This window comes from Neopelma chrysocephalum, unplaced genomic scaffold (assembly GCF_003984885.1).
Source record: "Neopelma chrysocephalum unplaced genomic scaffold, ASM398488v2 Primary Assembly neopelma1_59, whole genome shotgun sequence".
NCBI classification, from domain to species: domain Eukaryota; kingdom Metazoa; phylum Chordata; class Aves; order Passeriformes; family Pipridae; genus Neopelma; species Neopelma chrysocephalum.
In genome coordinates this window covers 4,803,837-4,825,234 of record NW_020897714.1, presented here as the reverse complement: position 1 = coordinate 4,825,234, position 21,398 = coordinate 4,803,837, and the positions used below count along the sequence as shown (strand labels likewise).

At 36.9% G+C, this 21,398-nt stretch overlaps 1 protein-coding gene across 2 annotated transcripts in view; it reads right to left on the bottom strand.

The window, feature by feature from the left end:
- ZDHHC17 (zinc finger DHHC-type containing 17) overlaps positions 1–21,398 on the bottom strand; it is a 70,510-nt gene that overhangs the window by 37,305 nt on the left and 11,807 nt on the right. For both annotated transcript variants that reach the window (XR_003533662.1, XM_027679758.1), the window contains exons 2-5: positions 14,913–15,016; positions 7,210–7,332; positions 1,794–1,871; positions 255–399 (exon numbers count right to left, since the gene is read on the bottom strand). Coding sequence is in view for 1 of the 2 variants with exons in the window: in XM_027679758.1 (XP_027535559.1) it covers positions 255–399; positions 1,794–1,871; positions 7,210–7,332; positions 14,913–15,016 (450 nt within the window). In the remaining variant the exon portion in view is untranslated. The remainder of the gene's footprint in view (positions 1–254; positions 400–1,793; positions 1,872–7,209; positions 7,333–14,912; positions 15,017–21,398) is intronic.

Below are 21,398 nucleotides of genomic sequence, written 5' to 3'. Positions count from 1 at the left end.
TGGTAAAAGAATAACTGCGAGAATTTCCATATACTACACTTGACAAGTGGGAATTAAAGCCAAAGTACTTAGACCACTGTTAGAGGAAATTAATTTAGTAGGTGGCACATCAACACTGTAGTCTACAATAAAGGACATGGAATTAGTTTTATATTTATTCAGGCAAATATTTTGCTTTTCCTGAATGCTTCAATTGTTTTCCTACTCTAAATCTGAGTAGAATCTATTTAAATATGATATTACTTAAAATTTACCTGTCCCTTTGCTATCAGGTATGCAACAATCGAAGTATGTCCAAACTGGGCAGCCAAATGAATACAGCTACATCCTTCTCCATCAATTAGCGACGGATCTGCCCCATATTTCATCAGCTGTACAACCATGGATAAGTGACCCTGTCTAAATGTAACAAAACACAAAAAACAAACAACTGAATAACTATATACAGAAAAACTATTGAAATTTGAATACTGGAATACAACAAGTATGTTTAGCAGTAATTACACTACCAGAGCTCCTGCACTTTAACTCATACTTTGAAAACAACAACTGTAATGATCTGATTCTCCATCAGAGCAAGCAAACTCATTTATATGAGAAAATTCTATGCAGACAATGCATTCATCACATGCCATTTGCTTAAGTGTACTGTATAGCAAAAAAGACAATTAACAAAAAACCCAACTTACAGTTTAGATCTAGTCTACTGTAACTTCTTCCAATCCACCTTTGAAATGTGCTATTTTAGGAGATGTCAAATTGGCTAGCTACTCACTTTTTTCTGGGGCTTGTGGTTTATCTTTCTACTATTAAAAACTGTAGTGAAACAAAAACTAGGAAAAAAACAGGAAAACTGAAGGTCTACATTTCTTCCACACTACGTTAAAAGCTTAAGCATATTTTTGCCATAATGAGCATGGGAATATCCTTCTTTTAGACACGATGCCTAACTGTCAGTACACAGTTCCTGAGATGAGCAAAAAGACCTCTTCAATTTGTCAGAAGCAGCTTCAGACAATGCTTCACAGAGCAACAGATTCCAGGTATAAATGAACACCAGGAAATTGAATCAAGCTTTTGTGCTGTCAACACAGAATCACAGAGTGTGATCTGTAACAAAAAGAAATATAGATGCTAAAATCTTTAATGGAAGCTAACAAGCATTCCTCATCTTTAGTAAACACATTCTTTTGATATACTGAATCTTCTAAAAGCTAATTTTCTAAGTCTCCTTTTGCCATCTACAGGTAAAAATATTAATATGGATAGTGTTTCTTTCCTGCCTATTTCTAGGTGATTGTCTGAAGGAGCAGGACTGCTCAAAGGTTGTCTTCAATTCTTCTAGCCATTCATCATCTCTGACCATCTCGTACATAACAAATCAGATTTTAAGTACATCTTAAAAAAATAGAACACTGCAAGGGCAATGTCACAAAAAAATCATCCAAAGACCCATCTGCAGAAGTGTTGCTGAACTTCAGAAGACTTGACAAAAATAAGATCTCCAAAGTAAAAGTAAGCCAAGGTGCCTACAGACTCTGATTTTACTTGTTTTCCTATCATAGCAATCATCTTCCTTTACATCAGAAAGAGATAAGACAAAAACTAAACATTATGCTGAAAGCTCCTTTAGGTCAAACATACCACATTCACAGTGAGCTCAGTTATCGAAGACTGAATTAATTCTAGTACAAAGTATTTCCAATAATATAGCAATTTTATAATACTATCAGTAGCAGATTATGTGTTAAGCAAAGAAACAGAGAAGAAAATTTCAGAAGACTTTTTCCCACCTTGTTGCCCAGTGAAGTGGGGTAGAATTTAAATCTCCTCCAAGCTGATCAACGATAGCACCCTTTGATATATAGTATCTGGAATAACACAAATAGTAAACATTATTGCTTGCCTTGGTTAAATCGAAAGGACACACAGTGAGCATGTTTGATGTTACGTAAAACAGGCAGTTAGAGACCAGAAGACCAGAACTTTTTCTTGTCTTCATATAACCTTCCTTTTGCCTTTCTTATATGGGTTGGGAGAGCAGGGATGCCTCCTACTGCATTTTAAACATGATGCTATTTCCTAGTTTGATTCTAATGTAAAACAGAATAATTGCTAGTAAAGTAGTACAAACTGTGCTACCACAAAAGTATTTAATAAACTATTTCTTCTTAAATATTTAGGATCTGTTGCATTAAATAGAACTCTGAATTACTGGTAAAGAATATGCTGCTAGAAGATGATAATTTTTAGAGCATTTTGGCTAAATGGCAAAAGTATATACCATTAGACTTGCATCCTGTGTCATCACTGGAATGGCCCTGCTGAAATCATTGGTCCCAGAGATCACACTTAAGTTACACATTTGACAAAGGACTAAGATTTGTACATATTTCTCAACTGTTATTAATCAAAGGACAAAAACCATCCAAGTATTTTAAAAATATTTCAAAATGATGGGCTAGAAATTACTTTTCCCTCAAGAATATCAGTGCTAGTCACTTTTCAAACATCACCTCTTGATGTTTGAAGGCGCAAGGGCACAGGAGCAGGCAATTCCCAAATGTTAGAAGTCAAGCGGGTGAGGCAGAAGGCCGGCTTGGCTGAGCAGGGATCTTCTCTTGGAAATAAGGCAAAAAAGAAAGGTGTATGCCCAGTGGAAGCAAGGTCAAGTGACATGGGAAAGATTTCAGAGATGCTGCTTGCTGTTGTAGGGAGAAAATTTGTGAGGCCAAAGCTCAACTGTTGAAGCTGGACAGAAATGAGGGGAACAATAAAAAGAGTTTTTTCAAATACAGTAATGGCAATAGGCAGTATAGGAATACCATTGGCCCATTACAGGATGAGGACTGTCACCTCACAAACAGGGACAGAGACAAGGCAGAGGTGTTTAATGCTTTATTTGCCTCTGCCTTCAACACAGAGGACAGACCAAGGGAGTCTCAGCACCCTGAGCTGGAGGACCATGACTGCAAGAATGAGCAACTTGCAGCTGACTCTGAAATTGTGTGGAATCTAATGCTCCAGCTGGATCCCTACAAATCTCTGGGGCCTGACGGGATTCATCCCAGAATCCTCAAAGAGTTTTCTGATGTCATCACAAAACCTGTCTCAATGATTTTTGAGCAGTATTGGGAATCTGGAGAGGTCCCAGCTGACTGGAAGCTGGAGAACGTTGTCCCAATTTTCAAGTAGAGCAAGGAGCAGGACCTTAGAAACTACAGGCCTGTCAGACTCACTTCAGTGCCTGGTAAAGTTATGGAGAAGATTATTCTGGGAGGTATTGAAAAACACCTGAAAGACAACACAGTCATTGGTCACAGCCAGTCTGGCTCCGTGAAAGTCCTGCTTGTCCAACCTGATCTCCTTTTATAACAAGGTAACCCTTCTAGTTGACCAAGGAAACCCAGTTGATGTCTTCTTTTCGGATTTCAGTAAAGCTTTCAATACTGTCTCTCACAGGATCCTTCTGGACAAAATATGCAGCACACAACTGGATAAACACATCATGTGGTGGGTAAGCAATTGGTTCAGAGGTCCAGCACAGAGGGTGATAGTGAATGGTGTAACATCAGACTGGTGACCTGTCACTAGTCGGGTTCCTCAGGGCTCCATCTTGGGCCCTGTGCTCTTCATAACTTACTTGGATGCAGGACTAGAAGGGATACTAAGCAAGTTTGCAGATGTCACAAAACTGGGAGGAGCTGTTGATTCTCTCAAAGGCACGGAGGCCCCGCAGAGAGGCCTCGACAAATTAGAGGACTGGGCAATCACCAACCATTTGCAGTTTAACAAGGGAAAGTGTCAGATTCTGCAGCTCAGATCGGGCAATCCCAGATGTATGTACAGACTGGGGAATGAGATGCTGGAAAGCAGTGCCATGGACAGGATTGTGGAGATCCTGGTAAATGACAAGTTGAATATGAGCCAGCAGTGCCCTGGCAGCCAGGAGGGCCAACCGTGTCCTGGGGGCATCAGGCAAAGCATCACCAGCCAGTCAAGGGAGGGGATTGTCCCGCTCTGCTCTGCACTGGTGCAGCCTCACCCTGAATATTGTGCGCAGTTTTGGGCACTGCAATATAAGAAAGATATTAAGCTTCTAGAGAGTGTCCAAAGGAGGGCAATGAAGATGGTGAAGAGCCTTGAGAGGAAGCCATATGAGGAGCGGTTGAGGTCACTTGGTCTGTTCAGCCTGGAAAAGAGGAGACTGAGGGGAGATCTCACTGTAGTTACAACTTCCTCGTGAGAGGAAGAGGAGAGGCAGACACTGATCTCTTCTCTGTGGTGACCAGTGACAGGACCTGAGGGAATGACCTCAAGTTGTGTCAGGGGAGGTTTAGGTTGGATATTAGAGAGAAGTTCTTAACCCAGAGGGTGGTTGGGCACTGGAACAGGCTCCCCAGGGAAGTGGTCACAGCACCAAGCCTGACAGAGTTCAAGAAGTGTTTGGATGATACTCTCAGGCACATGGTGTGACTCTTGGGGATGGTCCTGTGCAGGGGTAAGGGTTGGACTCAATGATCCTTAAGGGTCCCTTCCAACACAGCATATCCTCTGATTCTGTGAGAATTTATAAAAAGATGAGCTACCTGTAGGAGCAAAAGAAGTTACCCATTTTTAACTGCAATAGCTCATAGTCACAGTCATTTGTACTGTTTCTGTGAACTGTTTTCCTTACTGTTTTATCTGAGACACTAAACTGGGAATATTACTTTTCCTTTGTGAAAGAAAATGCATGCTTTAGAAAGAAATCAATGTTTCTAAATACAAGCCTTCCCAGAAGGCTTCTAGTTTTTCATTCACCACTGAATGAACCTTTGAAAAGTATTACCTAGGTACAGATTCTAAAGTGCTTGCACATTTCAAGAACCTGTGCCCACAGACTTTCCACTTTGAAACTATCTGCCAGGTATATATGAATGCTGCACTCCTGCCCTCAACAAGTTGTCCTTCAAATCCTCAGCGCTCAGTTTCTGGCATCTCAAATTCCTCTAAGTGTTTCAAGACATGGCAAGAAAAAGGTCAACAAATAGAACAACTTGAAAAACATTATTCATAAGTAACTATCTTAATTTTCTTTAATGCTTATTGATTCAGAGAGTGAAATTTCAAAAACAGCCCTTATAGGAACCTTTAAGAGCAGAAGAATGCATTAACTATACATGTCCACACTAAAAACATCTAAAGTAAAAGTTCTTTTATACAGTTGCTTTAGAGACATCAGACACAATCAAGTACTTCATCAGATTTGCCAAAGTAAAAACCGGTTTGTATGACAAACAAGATCTGCTCTGATAAATGCAGGACAGTCCACTCCTCTGGCGTCCAATACTAAAAGAACAAAACTTCAACATCTCTCTGCTAAAGTTAAGCTTTTGGATTTCTCCATGAGAACAACCAAATATTTTGTCAAAGTCTTGGTCCCATATAGGTGAAAACACAGAGCACATGTAAGCTGAAGAGATAATGTAGTTTTGTTAGAATAAAGTATCAGCTACCAACAAACGAATTTGAAAAAAAAGACACTGAGAAACTATTTAGCCCCCCTTGGAAAGGAGTTCCAAAGGAAATCTTGTCTAGATAAAAAGACAGCAGAGAGAAATTCACAGTCAAAGCTTGGATTCATTTCTCTGATGTGACAGCCACTCATAGGGAGGTGAACACTAAACAGATTGCCTTCATTCAAACACTGGTCCTTGCAGAAACGCAGAATATGTTCAGATTCTGCTGAGCAGCAGAACCACTTACTGGTTAGTAGGTTTTATTTAGATGGAAGAACTTGCAGTTTGACAACTGGAAAAAGACAAGGCGACAATCTCCTGCCAGATGGTGCATTGAAATAACATTTTATGTTTCTTTAAGCATGTTCTTAGATTAAGTTGAGATTTATCACTGCATTCAGTTTCAGTACACATAAATGGTGAGATTTGCTGCAAAATCAGACTGAGAACTTAATCTCCTTGTCTAAGCACATCTTGCAGAAGGAATTTTGTGCTCAGTGAGAATGTCCCTGAACAAAGAAAGAACTGGGCAATTCTACTCTCAGTGATTCATCTAAGCTTCCACCAGAAGATGCTAGGTATGCAAGTCCTATTTAAGCAAGCAGATTTGATAAGAGGTTGCCTTAAGAAGAAAATACTTCCACTGATCTCCACATTAAGATCACTAAGTCTTTGCCAGGCATTTGAAAACTACCCCAGCTTGCATTCAGTGCTTGTGGAATCAAAGTGCATGCAGTTACTGTTGCTAGAAGCAGGAAAAGTAGAAGAGAAATCCTTGTCTGGAGAAAGTTCAACATCGGGCATGGAGAAATGAAGGCAATAGGTAACTGCAGAGATATAAAGCCATTTTTCGCATTCTTACAAAACTGAGTTGAAGGATACCAATAGATCAGTGTCATGATGAAAACAGAATTGTGCTGTTGACACTTAACCCTGATCCTACAGAAATATGAAAAGGTTCAGTAGTTTTCATTATCAATGTGTTTCACTGTTATCTATGCTGAATCTCATGTTTCACAATAGATGGGATGAAGAAACACTAAAAATAAGAGAGGTCTAATTCCAAGCCTGCACTCTCAACAGACAAGCTGCTAAGCTACTTAATTGGGAAGATCTTACATAGTCAATACCCACTAAGCAAGACACTGAGATCTCATATCATGAGAGCAGACAACTTATATTCTATCTCTGTAGTACCAAGCTTAATAGCCAACATTTTTAATGAAATTATCCACTGCATATAATGGGGAAATAGTGAAGACTTGGGGAAAGATATGATAGGCTTAAACAAAAAAAAAACAAAACCGCAACAGAATAATTTCATTCTAAGGAAAAAAAACTAGTGTCTTGCAAAGAAACAGTGAGAGAGAGCACAGTATGGTGAATTACATAAACCAAAATAAACAAGATCCCCTAAAGACAGAGGAACTTAAGTTTGTAAGAACTGCATCAGGTGAAAGGAATTTTAGATACAGTTAAACACATCAAGAGTCACATGCACTCTAGTAAACAGCAGGAAGAAAATGCAATGCTGTCTGTCACAGTGGCAGAGATGCATCAAGAAGGGACAAGAGCTTTGACATACTGTCAAGGAAAAAGGACAAATTAGACACATTAGGTTTAAAGACATTCAGCTGTCTTAAAAAAGAGAAATCAAGACTTTTAAGGATGTAAATAATTTTTGTTTAACTTAAAGTGTAATACATACTTCACCAGATCTATCCTGTTGTTGATTGCAGCCCAGTGGAGAAGTGTTACGTTTTCTTTGTCTGGTTGTCGTACATCATATCCAGCTTCCACCAACTCTCTACATCGTTCATATATTCCATACCTTCAAGAATAAAATAACATTTGTCAAAGCTCTCACCTTAGATAAGCTCTCACCTTACTTGAAGTAATATCATCAAGTCAATTACAAACACAAACAGCTCAAATATTTCCCACTTTTCTTCTCAGACAACAAATAGCAATCTTCCCGATACAAGTTAGTACCATTTTCTTCTTGAGACCATTTCAAAATTCATATTATTATGAAATTTATTCTTTCATTAAAGAGGACTATTAAATGTCATCTACCATCATTTGAAAAAAAATTCTGCATACATTTTTAAAGTTGAAACAAATCAGGAAGCAAAAACATCACTTAGGCATCTCATGTAAGAGTAACTTCAACATTACATAATGTTTGTCTTGATGCTTACGCTGTTTTGCCACCTTTTTTCAGTGGCAATAAAAGCAATGCAGAAGAGCAAGTAAACACTACATTTCAAAATCTGCACAACCCGTAAAGGTTTCTCAAGTCTCAAGGAGAAGACTGACATGGGGGCATGCCTTGAAACCAAGGTCAGTGCCTTGTGACATCTGACTTCTGTTAAAGGAGAATTTTAACAGCCTCTCAAAGTTGAAATTTCACTAAGTTTTTCATGTGCTGTTTCTACATTCTACTTTCTGCAGAAGAAACAGCCTTAGACAAGGTCCTTCTGCTCCACTTGATCAGCTTGCATAACTGATGCAGAGACCTTTTTCCTGTGGTAGTTGCCATTCTTACTCTTTTCTTTCATGTATTTGAATGCAACCTCAATCTGGACAGTGTTCCCATAATGAATCCTCAAATGACTCGATCCAACAAAACTCAAGAGTGCTTTCCAAGCGTATCACAGGTTTGAAGCATAAAAACTAGTTGGACACTAGGAAAACTAGACATAACTAGCCTACTTAGATGGCATTGTTTTCCATTTCTTAAGTAAGTTCCACTAGAAATCATGAAAAATGCTGGGAATTGCTGTCATACCTATTATCTTTTCAAACATTACAGGAAACCAGAACAGAAACTATTGTGTGCAGTACATACCAAGTGGCACCACGCCTGTAAAATCTGGTCCCTCAGACTGAGTAAAAAAGCAGCAGTAGGGAATAATTCTGACAGCAAAACTTTGGTTTTAATCAGTTGGGGGTAGTGGAAAGAAGACGTTTGGTTTATGATGACTGAAAAATATGCAACCAGCTAGACAAGACACATACACTCAAACAAACATAACTGCCAAGAAAACTGAGCCAACCTTCAGGCACACTATCTCTTAAGTCCCAACCTACATGAGCAACGTAGCCTGATGAGTGCTTGTACAAGTGGCTTAACACTTATGTATCATTCCTGATTTCCCATCCCAGTTGGAAGGGCCACTGAAACAGGTTAAGACTACAAAACGCAGGTCAGTCAAGAACAAGGGGTAAAAAGAGACAGTAGAAGAGATGGGGAAGTACGTACTTCCAAAAGCAGGATAGCAAATTTTGATCTTATTACGGTACAATATCACACTAGCATATTACAGCATCTGAAGGTAGCCTGGAAAGGGATTCATACAGAATGGTAAAACAACCATTTGTTGACAAGCTGTCCTACTCCAGTCAGCCGTTAGGACACTCCTTCCTACTGTAGACAAGTCTGCTGCCTTCATTTAAACTACCAATTGAAGCCATAATGTACGGAATTATTGACTTAAAGTCCTGCTATTACATTTAACAGTCACCAGCTAAAAAAAAATTCTACTGCCTGAGGGTGAGTTTAGCTGACTCTTATCCTGCTTTAGTAAGTAGAACTACACAAGTAGGAATTATATTAATACAATATTCTAACTTATTGTAAAGATACAAAGAACACAGGGATACAACAATGCTAACTTCCTATAAAGCGTAAGAGGCAATCATTTAAGTTTTCATGCAACAGATTAGGATTTTCATTATATGTACTTGTTTCGGCTGGGATCAAGTTAATCTTTTTCACTGTGGCTCCTAGGTAGCTGTGTTTAACCTTTGTGAGTAAAACAGTGTTGAATAACACACCAATATTTTAGCTATTGCTGAATGGTGCTGGACATATGGTCAAGGCATTTGCTGTTCCTCATTCTGCCCTGACAGCGCAGAGGCTGGAGGTGCACAAGAAGCTGGGAGGGGACACAGCTGGGACAGCTGACCCCAACTGATCAAAGAGACATGCAATATTACATGACAGTGTGCTCAGCAATAAAAGCTGAGGGAAGAAGAGGAGACAGAGTCAAGGTGCTTGTCCTCCCAAGTAACCACTACATGTGATGGACATGGCCAAACACCTGCCTACCCATGGGAAGTGGTGACTGAATTCCTTGTTTTGCTTCACTTGCATGTGCAGCTTTTGCTTTATCTATTAAACTTTGTTTGTCTCCACTCATAAGTTCTCACTTTTACCCTTTTGATTGATTCCTTCTTTGGGCTTAGCATCATAGACTTCCCATTCTACCCACTGGAAGGCAAACTGCAAGTCACAAGTACTTAGTACTATTTGGCCACAGAACAAAACATGAAGTTCTGCAATACATCAGAAGAACCTTTCCAGGGAAACATAAGTCTTTCCAAAAGTGATACTGAGAGTGACGTATATAGCAATTTTTTAATTTAAGTCACCATTAGTTTGTCTGTTCCTAGCAATTCATTTTGGTATCTTGAACTCAATCATAACTGATTACAAAAAAATGTAAAACACAAGGCGTAATTTAATGAATCTTCAATTTATTAAATTGAGTCCTCACAAGAGGACTCAAGGATCTTGACACACAGAATCGGCCTGGCAAAAAAAAGCTAGGAATTTACAACAATTTGCTCCTCTTCCTGGAAACAGCAGGCTCTCAACAATTAAATAAAACCCTGAACCTGCAGCAGTTATGGTTTCTTGAGCTCTGTCCTAGAAACGCAGCATTCTTCTCTCACATACAACTACAGTCTTCCATCAGTTTGCTGAAGCTGACCTCACCTTGCCTTTTTCCAAAGCTTCACGATGCACTGTTAGGTTACAAAATGACAAAGTCACCCATTTCAGACACTCAGCATAATTGTGCTTTTAATGTTCTTATAAAGGGCTCTATGCCCTTCAAGTGGCATGGAGGGAAAGATTCAAATCCTCACAAGACATGATATATTAATCTAACAAATATTTCAGCATCTGAAATGCTGAATATTTCAGCATTCTAAAGGGCGACGCTGTAAACATTGATACGGAGCATAATTAAAGCATATTTTTGAGCTTGTCTTGAAAGAAATAGGACTAGTTCTTGCATGGCAAAAATACCACTGTGGTAGCTCATTTTGCTATCACAGTCTGAGCTATTTTGGTAACTAACCTGCAACATTTTATTTGTCATCACAGGTTAAAGATATTCTGATCTTAATACTTTGAAAAACAGTAGTACCCTATTGCCTTTTGTAATTTTAAATATGTAATCCATTTTTTAATCTTTTGCCTACAAACACATAGACACTTTCAGCTTTGCTGTACGATTAACATGAAATTTGGCCAGAACAATAGGAAGGAATATCTCTACAGTGAGCACATCACCATGCCAACAAAGAGTAGGTAAGCCAGGAGCTCACTCCCTCATCTTATCATTGTAACTCACATCAAAGCTGTTTTAACTGGAAGTACAATTAACAGAAAAATGATCTTTTCTATCTTCTGAAATCTCATTCCCATGAATTATGGTTGTTAAATACTAACAAAGCCTTTAACACATTTGCAAGGTTTTTTGTGTTAAACAGTAAGACACTTTTGTTTTCAAAAGAAAAGGTAAAACTCAAGAGCTACTTAATGAACCATTAACAGCAATGTTGAAAGATGACAAATTTGGCTTTTAAATATGTTCCAAAGCCTTAAATTGTCTAGACAGTTGTGGCTATATTACTAATGTGGTTAAAAAAGTTCCACCTTTCCACATGAACTTTAGGTACATTTCACTTTCAGCAATATAACCAAACCCCATCAGCACAAATGACCAGGAATAATGGATTTGTACCTATGTCATAGTCTGCCCACTCTCCCCTGTAAGTAGCTGAAAGAAGTCAGAAGTAATCATTCCTTTGGCTAACTCTTACCAATTTGGATTATTCCAAATATATCTTTTTTTTACTCAGTTACCCTATGACTGATGAGCAATAGTGATGAAAAAAGCTATTCTCAAACGTATCCAATAATTTCTTTCCTTGGCAAGATTCAGCATATTTCGTATTTTATGCTGCACTATTTCACAACGCACACAACTTCATTTTGAATGAAATTATCTCAGTGAATAAAACTAATAGAAAAGTTAATCTTGCAATAATGAAATCATAACACTTGAGCACAAGGAATCAATCTTCCAGATGTCACAAAAGCACTTGTTAATATCACTAATGTTTAATATCCATGTTCATAATGGTATCATAATTCATTATTTAACATACTTTCAGCAAAGCTGGAATTTGCTCAAGCTCACTACAAGCCAAAGGCATCTACTCACTCTCAACAGAACTGAAGAATACAATGCAATGATTAGTACATCTCAGATTTTGTTCTCCTACTGATAACCCATCATATATTTCTCTACCTGTGAACATTAGCTACTTCTCCTCAGTTTCATGGCTTTAAAGATTTAAAACAAAACAGAAGCAGCAACTTTAAGCTGTTAACACAGTACCCTTTCCAACACATCATATTAAAAGTTAATGACTCCCACGTAGGATGACAGAGGGCTACTGCTGCCAAACAAGACAGAAATAAACATATCCAACATATCACCATTAAACTTCACTTCTAAATCACTTATGATTTTTTTTTTCTCTTTTGTGACGAGACTCCTTTCCCTTGGAGCTCCAGCAAGAACACTGATTATCACAGAGGAATAAAACCAAAGGTAAGCATGGATGACTTTGTTATTGCTCCTTTGAGTACAGTTTTTCAAATACAGATAAGCGGCCTGCTTCTGCTTTCAGAAACACAGTGAAACTTTCTATGAATGAAACAATTTTGCTGTAACCAAATACAAGATGCCAAAAAAATTACACACATATTCTAGCATCTGTAAGATGAAGAGCTGAGACACTACTACTTTTAAAGCTACCTAGATGCTCTTGGACATGTTTATAACAAACCCAGTAAAAAGTGTTCCTCATATTCATAGGTACTAAAAACAAACACTATGATTTTTACTCCAGCAAAAGTTTCTGCAAAATAAAAACAGAGAGAGATTATTTTTTATATAAAGCATGCCTAGGGCCCCAGAGAGAGAACTTCTCCCAGTGGGAGAACCCATGAAGAGCATCATGGGGAAAAAATTACCAATAAGTTGTTTTCAATGAGAACATTAGCTGAACCACTGTTTTCTATACAAAGTCTTAATGTGATTGTAAGAGGCTATTAGATTTGTAGCTCTTAGTGTATAAGCATGTTAATTTAATGTGTCCAATCTACAGATTAAGAAGATAGAGCACCAAAACAGTTTAATCACTTAGGGAACAACATATAAATACTTATGGGAAAACGTGTGGAGTTTGCAAGCCCTTATTTTTCCTTGCTGGAAAACATAAAATCAAATGCATTATTTTACAAACATTGTTTTATTTCTCTGTAATCTAGTGTCAATAAAAATATCTCAAAATATAATTCTACAGGCAAACAGCATATATAAAACATAAATGAATTTTAAAAGTTCTCATCCCATTTTTTTTCATCATCATCTTGCATAACTAGTTACTTTCATGGGACAAACTGGACTTGGGGGAAAAAAACCCACCCAAACCAAGAGATTTAAAATTATTCTTATTGTATTTTGCTATATTTTGATTGAACTTACTGAACTGCTTGGGGGAACTATTCTGAGAGACTGATGAGTGGTCCTTTTTTACAAAAACTTTTTATGGCATCTTACATTAACACTGAACTAAAAAGTAAAGAAAGTCAGCAGATATTTTAATCTGAGTATTGATTTTTGAGGACAAAAGGTAGAGGATAAGATCAGCTATTTTCATACATACATACGGTATGTTATATTTCTATAAGTGTAAATACACCGTTTTAGTAGAAAAAGTATATATTTTTAATAACGCTGACATAATATATTAGTAGCATTATTTATTTTACTGCAAGCCTTATGATATTTGGTGGGTTTACTTTCTGCCCTAAAGTTCAGAGATATTTCCCTTTATAACAGACATTTTATATAAAGTGTCCTTCATATTCTAGTAAATATTTAAAATAAAGGTGAATTCTCCCCTCTAGTCAGGGAAATGCTGCCTGGATACCACAACTTCATCAAGCTGACAGTCCCCCTTCCCTGTAATATTAACCATTAGGGTTATGATAAGAAACTGTAGTGCTCTTTGGTGAGATGTCATCCTCTGTGTAAATCACATCTCATCATGACTGGGAAGGAACAAAAAAGTAACTCAGATCCGTTGATTCTTGTTTGAGGAGACCATAAAAGAACTGTAACAACTCAGCTGAAAGTACAGTCCAAATTTGAGAGTTAATGGGGAGAAAGGTGTTTTAGGTTTTCAAATAGGCAGTGAGCATATAAGAATACAAGCAGGTAGCGTGTAAAACCACTCCTGCTGCCACACTTCCATGCTTTTATAAGAAGCAGTTGGTTTGATACAGTGCCAATATTTGAATTTCTAAAAATCCCCTAATGTGAGTATTATAGGTTGTAGTAACTATTAAAGTATTTAGAGCAATAATTGCAGAGTCAGTCAACATCTGTTTCAGGAAGCTAAACTCTTTACAACTCAAAACAAAAAGTGAAGGAAAGTGCATACTTCCTAAACCTAAAACAGGGCCAATGTCACATGCAGAGCTGCTTCTTTCAATTGGGGGAGGTGTCTTTTAGGAAAAAAAGGAAAGAAAAATTTTCTTTTAAGAAGAAAAAGGCAAACAGCCCTGCAAGATACATAATGGTTTAAGCATTCAAATTAACAATACATTAAAAATAAAAATCTTACAAACCTCCTTATCAGCTCATTGAAGAAAAGCAACAGTGGTTTCTGAATGGCAAACAATAACAAACTAAAAAGTAGCATCATGACAACACTCCAGAAAGTCTTGTGAATTAGTATGTTACTACTGTATAACAAATTTGTGTAATTCGTGTACATTAAGAACACAGTTACTAAATTTGCATACAGTTTACTCCTACAATCCTTTTTCAGCAATAAACTCAGTGTCATAGCAGCACTGAAAGTGCAGAATCAGAGATAATGAAGCAAGATACAGAGACACATTCTTCCTACCCTATAAATCAATTAAACCATTATGTTTGCATATAAATGTTACCTACTTACCTCTTAATCATCACCTACAGAAAATAAACATTAGTACCAACAGGAAGAAAACCTCCCGGTCTCTTCCAACAATCTGTCCAACAACCATCTATATTTACAACTTAACCATAATTCCTCCCATATATTTTCATACAATGCTCATATATTTGTCGTAACAGTAATCACTTCTGAAATTTTCCACTATTGTATTGACAACTACAGTTTACCTTCCACTTTACACAAATAATACAATCCATTTCACTGTTTCTAACTAATACAGACACAGACAAATCTAATGCTCAAAAATAAACTTACTGTGTGGCTTTAACAATGTCCCAAGTGCTGTAATCATCAATGTGGCTTTTCCGTCCAAGAGATTCACTATATCCATGGTTGTAATGGCTTTGAGGTTTTAATTCCTAAAAAAGACAAACTTGCTTTTAGAACACCCAAACCAGCAAGTTTCTCAGAAAAAAAAATTACAAGCAAAACTAAAGCTACCTAAACATGAGTATGGTACATTTCTATGTTTTGGAAAGCAGGTTGCCACATTCCCCAATGTAGAATTGAAATACTTTACAGAGAACGCGACTTGTAATTGCAGAGTTCTGCCAAATCCTAGACTAAGGTAACTTTATAGAATGTTAACAAAATGTAACAGCAATTTTCTTTGGTTGGTTTTGGGTATGGTTTTTTTGTTTTGCTTTACTTTGCTTTTATAAATAAAACATAGCATAGCTAAAAAACCTATTTGCCATAAACTGACAAAGTCTCACTCTGTTTCTACAAATAAATGTTGTATTTCAAATAGCATAGTCAAACACCTTCTATAGAAAAGTAACTGGGAATGATTAATAACACTGACTAGAATCTACTGATACTTTATTGATTCTTCAATTCCAGTCTGAGCTTCAGAGGTTATCTGTGTATGTTTAACCTATAGGCCTCAGAAATAAATGGCATGACCATGACACGTTCTTCATCAGATACAACTCCTCGCCTTAATTCTATTGAAGAAGGGCAACACTTCCAGGTTCAATGTTTCCCTTGTGGAATCTATATTCAAACAGTGTATTGACAGATTACTAGGGCAGCAACACACCATTTTTCTCTACAAAATTCCTGCATGTGAAAGCTCTTCAAGCTGAAATTGAATGATGAATTTTATACAGCTTCTGGACAATTTTCGATTTGTTACACATACTGTAACTGATTGCCTCTTTGTATTAGCCATGCAACTCAACATAGCTACATAAAGTGTGAAAACATGCGTAAATAAACAAGAAAAGTAGTAAGCTTTCTGGGAATTCTAAAAATGAATTTCAACTGGTTTCATTAAAATGTATTATTTACTTTCAGTCAGTTTTCCCCAACATATACTTCCAGGAACAGAATTTTTTTCTTTAATCTAAACCTGGAAACACTTTTAAACACCTTATGAAAGGTGTTTAATTAAACGATTCCAACTTCCTCTTAGTTACTGAAATGAGTGATCAACTTGTTCGTTATTATACTAGACAAATTTTTAATTTTTTTTTCAATAAAGATAAATGAGTTAAGACAATTATCATGTAGCACACCTAACCTTAACAAGGATTCACAGTCACAAATCCCCACCACTACCTCTCCCAAGAGGCCTATGTTGAACGGATACCTTAAGTGACTAAGACATACTAGGGCTAGGGAGACTTCCTATTGCCAAGATGAGCAGGCCTCCCTATTTCTCACGTTCTCTCAGTTGTGCAGTAGTTTCTGCAAAAGGAACTGTTGGTCACAATGAGATGTAACTTCTTACTGTGCCCGGTTGTGGCTAATCAGCCAAAGTGTTTTCTTGCTTCCTGGGACAACGTTAACCAGCTCTCCGTCGGCTGGATGGGAGCTTAAGTGAACCGCCCTCTGACTCTCAATCCAGACATTACTCATCTTGGCTGTATAAATACAATGCCTCCTGGTAGCTGGACGCTGGCAATCAAATCTGTCATTACAAATTTTTATCATTATTTTAAAGTAAGTATCTCTACCCTAAAATTATTACATACATTATCTATGTCTTTTAGACATAGAAGAAGACTTAAGTCCAAAAACCACATTTTAAATATTTCCAGATTTTAACACCCTGAAGTGCCTCCTAGGCAGAAGTCTAAAAGCTTTGGATACCACCTATAATCTCAGAGTAAACTATCAAGAAGTTAATCTAGTTGCAAATCTTAAAACTCTCAGTAATTACTTAAAAACTGAGTAACTTCAGTAGATCACATTTGTAGTGGTTATATACAATATACCTATTTCAGATAGGAGGAAAAAAAATCTAAGTATAAGACATTCTACTGCACTAAGTACATTTTGTAGTACTGAATTTATATAGTAATTTATATAGTTAGAAAAATTATGAAATTTTATACACTAAAAAATTTTTCAAGAAGTTCAACTATTGAGGACTTTAAAACCAGAACACAGTAACACTGACAACTAATGCAGCAAAAGTCTTCATTTTGAAAAGAGATTTATTCTTACGCATGACTTTTCTTCAGAAAAACAAATTTTTCCATTTCACACAGTACCTAAGTGATCACCAGATTATACCTTCCCTTGACCACAACGTTATTCTGTGTCACTTAATTTTTCTTTCCAAGCCTGAAAAACTAACTAGATGAACCAAGTAAGCATTGCCAGCCCAGCAGGAAGGTTGCTCTGTTGCCATCTCTACAGGAGAGACAACCTAAAAATGTAACAGGGCATCTGCCGCCATCCAATTGTCTCCTACAATTCAGAAACACAGCTTCACTTCATTTTGAAGAAGGCAACAGCTTACCCAAATCTTTTTTTCCCCAGCTACTAGATAGACCAGAGTGTTATTCTGAGTACAGGATGCTGGAAAAGATACCAGACATCATTACAAAAAAAAAAAAAAAAGAAAGTATAAGAGAAAGCTAAATTTATTATTTTGTCCCACATAATTTTCTCTTTTCAAAAGCAGGATTTAGATATCTCTGTTAACCCATTATTACACCACACAACTGCAGCAGGATTTTATATATCCAATTGTAATCCTCACATCATGAAAAGCTCAAGGATAAGTAGGCAGAGGCCAGAACAAAAAAAATTCACTGTCCTGGAAGCATCTTGATGAGGAGACAGTAGTTTGATGCATTTCTTAGCCTTCCACAGCTACTGGGAGGAGGAAAAGTCTCTCTTATTATCTAACAATTACTAAAAGCAAACTGAGAAACTTGGGCTATTTTTCAGTCAGGTAGTACTGTACCAGAGAACACTATTTTTCTTAAACTGCATTTTCCTGACCACTTCAAGCATGCAAATCAGGTTTCTGTTCCCTTGAGCCTGCACTAGCCAGTCAAGAGAACATTTCCTGGCAGTGTAAATTTATGTCAGCCTAGAGTGATCATGAAATCACAGCCTTATGATACTAACGTTTTCATAAAAAGATTTATGGGAATACAACAAAACCTTACATTTTAACTATTAACCATGTACATTCAAAAAAGTGAGAGAGTATATTCCTTACCTCCTCCTACAGCATATCTACTACTTTTCTAATGACTTAAAGCTAATGACAGTACCCTTAACTTGAAAAAATATATGATTTTTAATTTCCTTTTGTACTGATAGTGTCTCTGAAATACTGTTTTTAACAAAATTTGAATGTTTCAGTACACATTAATGCAAAATAGCAAGAGTTAGAATTGAGGCGATGGCAGGTGATACATGACATGACTAAGCAAAAAGCAGTTCTCCTTCTTTCCCCCAGACGTACATGAGCAGCTACAATCCATTTGTTTAATATTAAGACTCACAACAAATATGAAGTGAACCCTATGTTTCATGATTTACTAAGAGAGTTGAGTTCATATTTTACATTTAAGAATAGTTGAAATAATTCCTAAAATCCTGAAATGTGTATGAACATCACATCCTCCAACATCATACCACAAAGTTCTTCTATACCATAATGTTAACTGTGGAAAAAAAGAATGACTTCAGATGTGCCTGAAAAGAAGATGTAAACTCCATTCATTTTGGAAGTAAATCTTTCAGGACAAATCACAGGAAAACATATAAAATTTGAATTCTCACCCAATACAGTCAGTTCTCTGCAGCCTGGACACAGATTCCCAATCTTAGACTTAAAATTTATCACTCAGTATTATCTAAGCAACTTGGCAGTTGCATGTTGGCGCACAGTAGAATGCTGGCTCCTGTAAGTGCCATTGCACTGTGTTTAACTCTTACCTGGCATTATAAGTGCCTGGTTGATGACTGTGATCTGCAGAGTAGCTTCAGGGTTATTAAATGAAAAAGCTGCCAGGAATCAAGAGAAAAGAGAACCTGGATTTTGTGAATCACAGTAATACTTGATTCACTCCGTGATAGGTGATTTGGATCAAGGCAGCGCAAATAATGCTGTTACACACTACATTTGGCTGACAAGGGAAAAATGAAAGAAGCAAGGCAGCATCTAGGAACTGCAAATCCTGTGCAGGGCTAGGACACAGTACTATAAATGCAGAAAAGTAGTTTCTTCTAGTTATTCTAGACAGAATTATTTAGAAAGAAATAATCAAATACATTAAGAGAATGTAATCCAGGTTTTCACCATTTTAACGGGGCAAGTTAACAGGAACAGGAAATCAACTGATAGCCTCAAGTACGAGACCATTAGAAGACCCTACAGCAAATGCAAACCAGGTATCTGCTCAGGGTGTTATCACTGTGTCTACCAAATACAGCCAGCAAATTCTCTCCTTGGACCTCGAGCTTTTGATTTCACAGTCCGTATCAGTCTTAGGTAATTCTCAGAACACTTCGGTTATTTATGTCTCTGCTTAGAAAGCCTACTAGTTTGATTAAATATTAACTTTGTAGGAAACCAAAACTATTGCATTCAACACTTAAGCTTCCCAAATGTCATGGTGCATGACATACTTAGTCAACAGAACTCAACTACCAGAATTAGCCATCTTTGCTTTTACAATGTCTATATATACCCACTAACGGAAAAAATGGAAATAATCAGACTTCAAATTACTTCAACCAAACTAGTATAACCTTATGCCTGACATGTATTTGGTCCTATCAATAAAGTCACTTCCAACTGAAGTGCAAAGCTCTTAGTTATTCAATGAACAGCACTGAAAGCCAAAAGCACATTCCTAAAACTCACAAGAAGTCCTTTTAAAAGAAAAAAAAAAATCCTACAATTGAAACCCATATTTTCTAATACTATACTAGAGACAAATAAATGTTTTCTGAAGCATCTGTTGTTCATGAGAAAAGAGTAAATGTAAACTCTTCTTTGTATCTGCCCAGCCAGCGGTCAAGCTTTGCCCTATGGCTCTGCAGATAGTTGAAAAGAAAGAATCAGAAAAGGAGAGTATCATGATTGTTTTATTTGACTACGCTACATTGTTACAAACATTATCAGAAAGGAGAGGAGATTTTCAAATGCCATTATGGAAAATAATTAATTTGTCTCTAGGACTATAACAGTATATTTAAACCATTAAGTTTGCAAGAAGGACTCAGCAGTAAGACAAGCCAACATTTAAAAGTAAAAAAGCTAAGCCTAAATATGCAAGGATGTCAACTCAATTACTTAATAAAACTTATATAGACACCAAAATTCCAAATGCTTGCACATTATAGGCCATGTAAAAGACATGGCTTAGAACAAAACCACACCAAAGCTTAAGAAATAGCAAATATTTAATGTTTCTAACACATTCTTTGGCAAGTTCTCTATTTTTAAACGTTTAGCATAGCAATTTAAAAGATTGCCATTTAAAAAGCTGAGGATGTTAAACACAATCTCTTTTTATATGCATTGCTACCAAATATAATGGTTTCAACGCTGGCACAACCATCACTGCTGCCGTAGCACATGCAGGCACATCCCTAAGCCAGCAGCAGGCTGCCTGAACAGAGAGCCCAGGCATCACACAGCCTGCACTGCCCCAGCAGGACCAACTGCAGCGGTGATACACCAGGGGTGAGTTTGCCCAACATCAGTCATTCTGAATCTGCAGCTAAGCTAGAAAGAAATCACAAGTACAACACTCAGACGGCATCTCTTTCTGGAGTTTAACAGAAAATTAAAACAGACAAAATAGAGATTACTTCCTACAACCTGCTGGACAGAAGAGAAAGCCCAACGTTATCCTATGCTAAACTAGATTACCTGCCCCCCAATATTAAAGGAACAGAAATAAACATAAAAAGGTGAAAAATAATGATTTTAGACTTCTAAGTTCTTACATAAAAGAATGAACCTCCTCTAAATTCATATGCCCTCACAAAAATTTTAGGAAAATACTTAAAATTCTTGAAAATACTGACTTTCTTTAAACATACGATATGACAGACTGATAATACAGTAACAACATAATATCTTGAGCCTAGAATATAAACCACATTCACAAATGGCTTCAACAGTATTCCCAAGTGTTAAAATATTTTTCCTTTTATGATGAAAATATTTATCCCAGGAAAATTCAATTTTTCAATGATCATCCACTGTTAAAAAACACTAACAGCTAATTAAAGGATGAAAAACTAATTGAAACCCAAGCACATTTGTTCTTCACTATTTTGGTCTTTAGTGACAATGGCTCTTCCCCAGCTGAAAGCCGCGAAAACTCAGCAGAAGGTAGCAGAGCAGAGCCTGATTTCAGTGATTTACAATAAGCAGGTTGCAAACACTAAATCTCTACTTATTTCATTCTGTTTCAAGGAGCCATGTCCAAGCATGACTTGAGCCAAATTAGCAGTTTACCATTACCAGAAGAG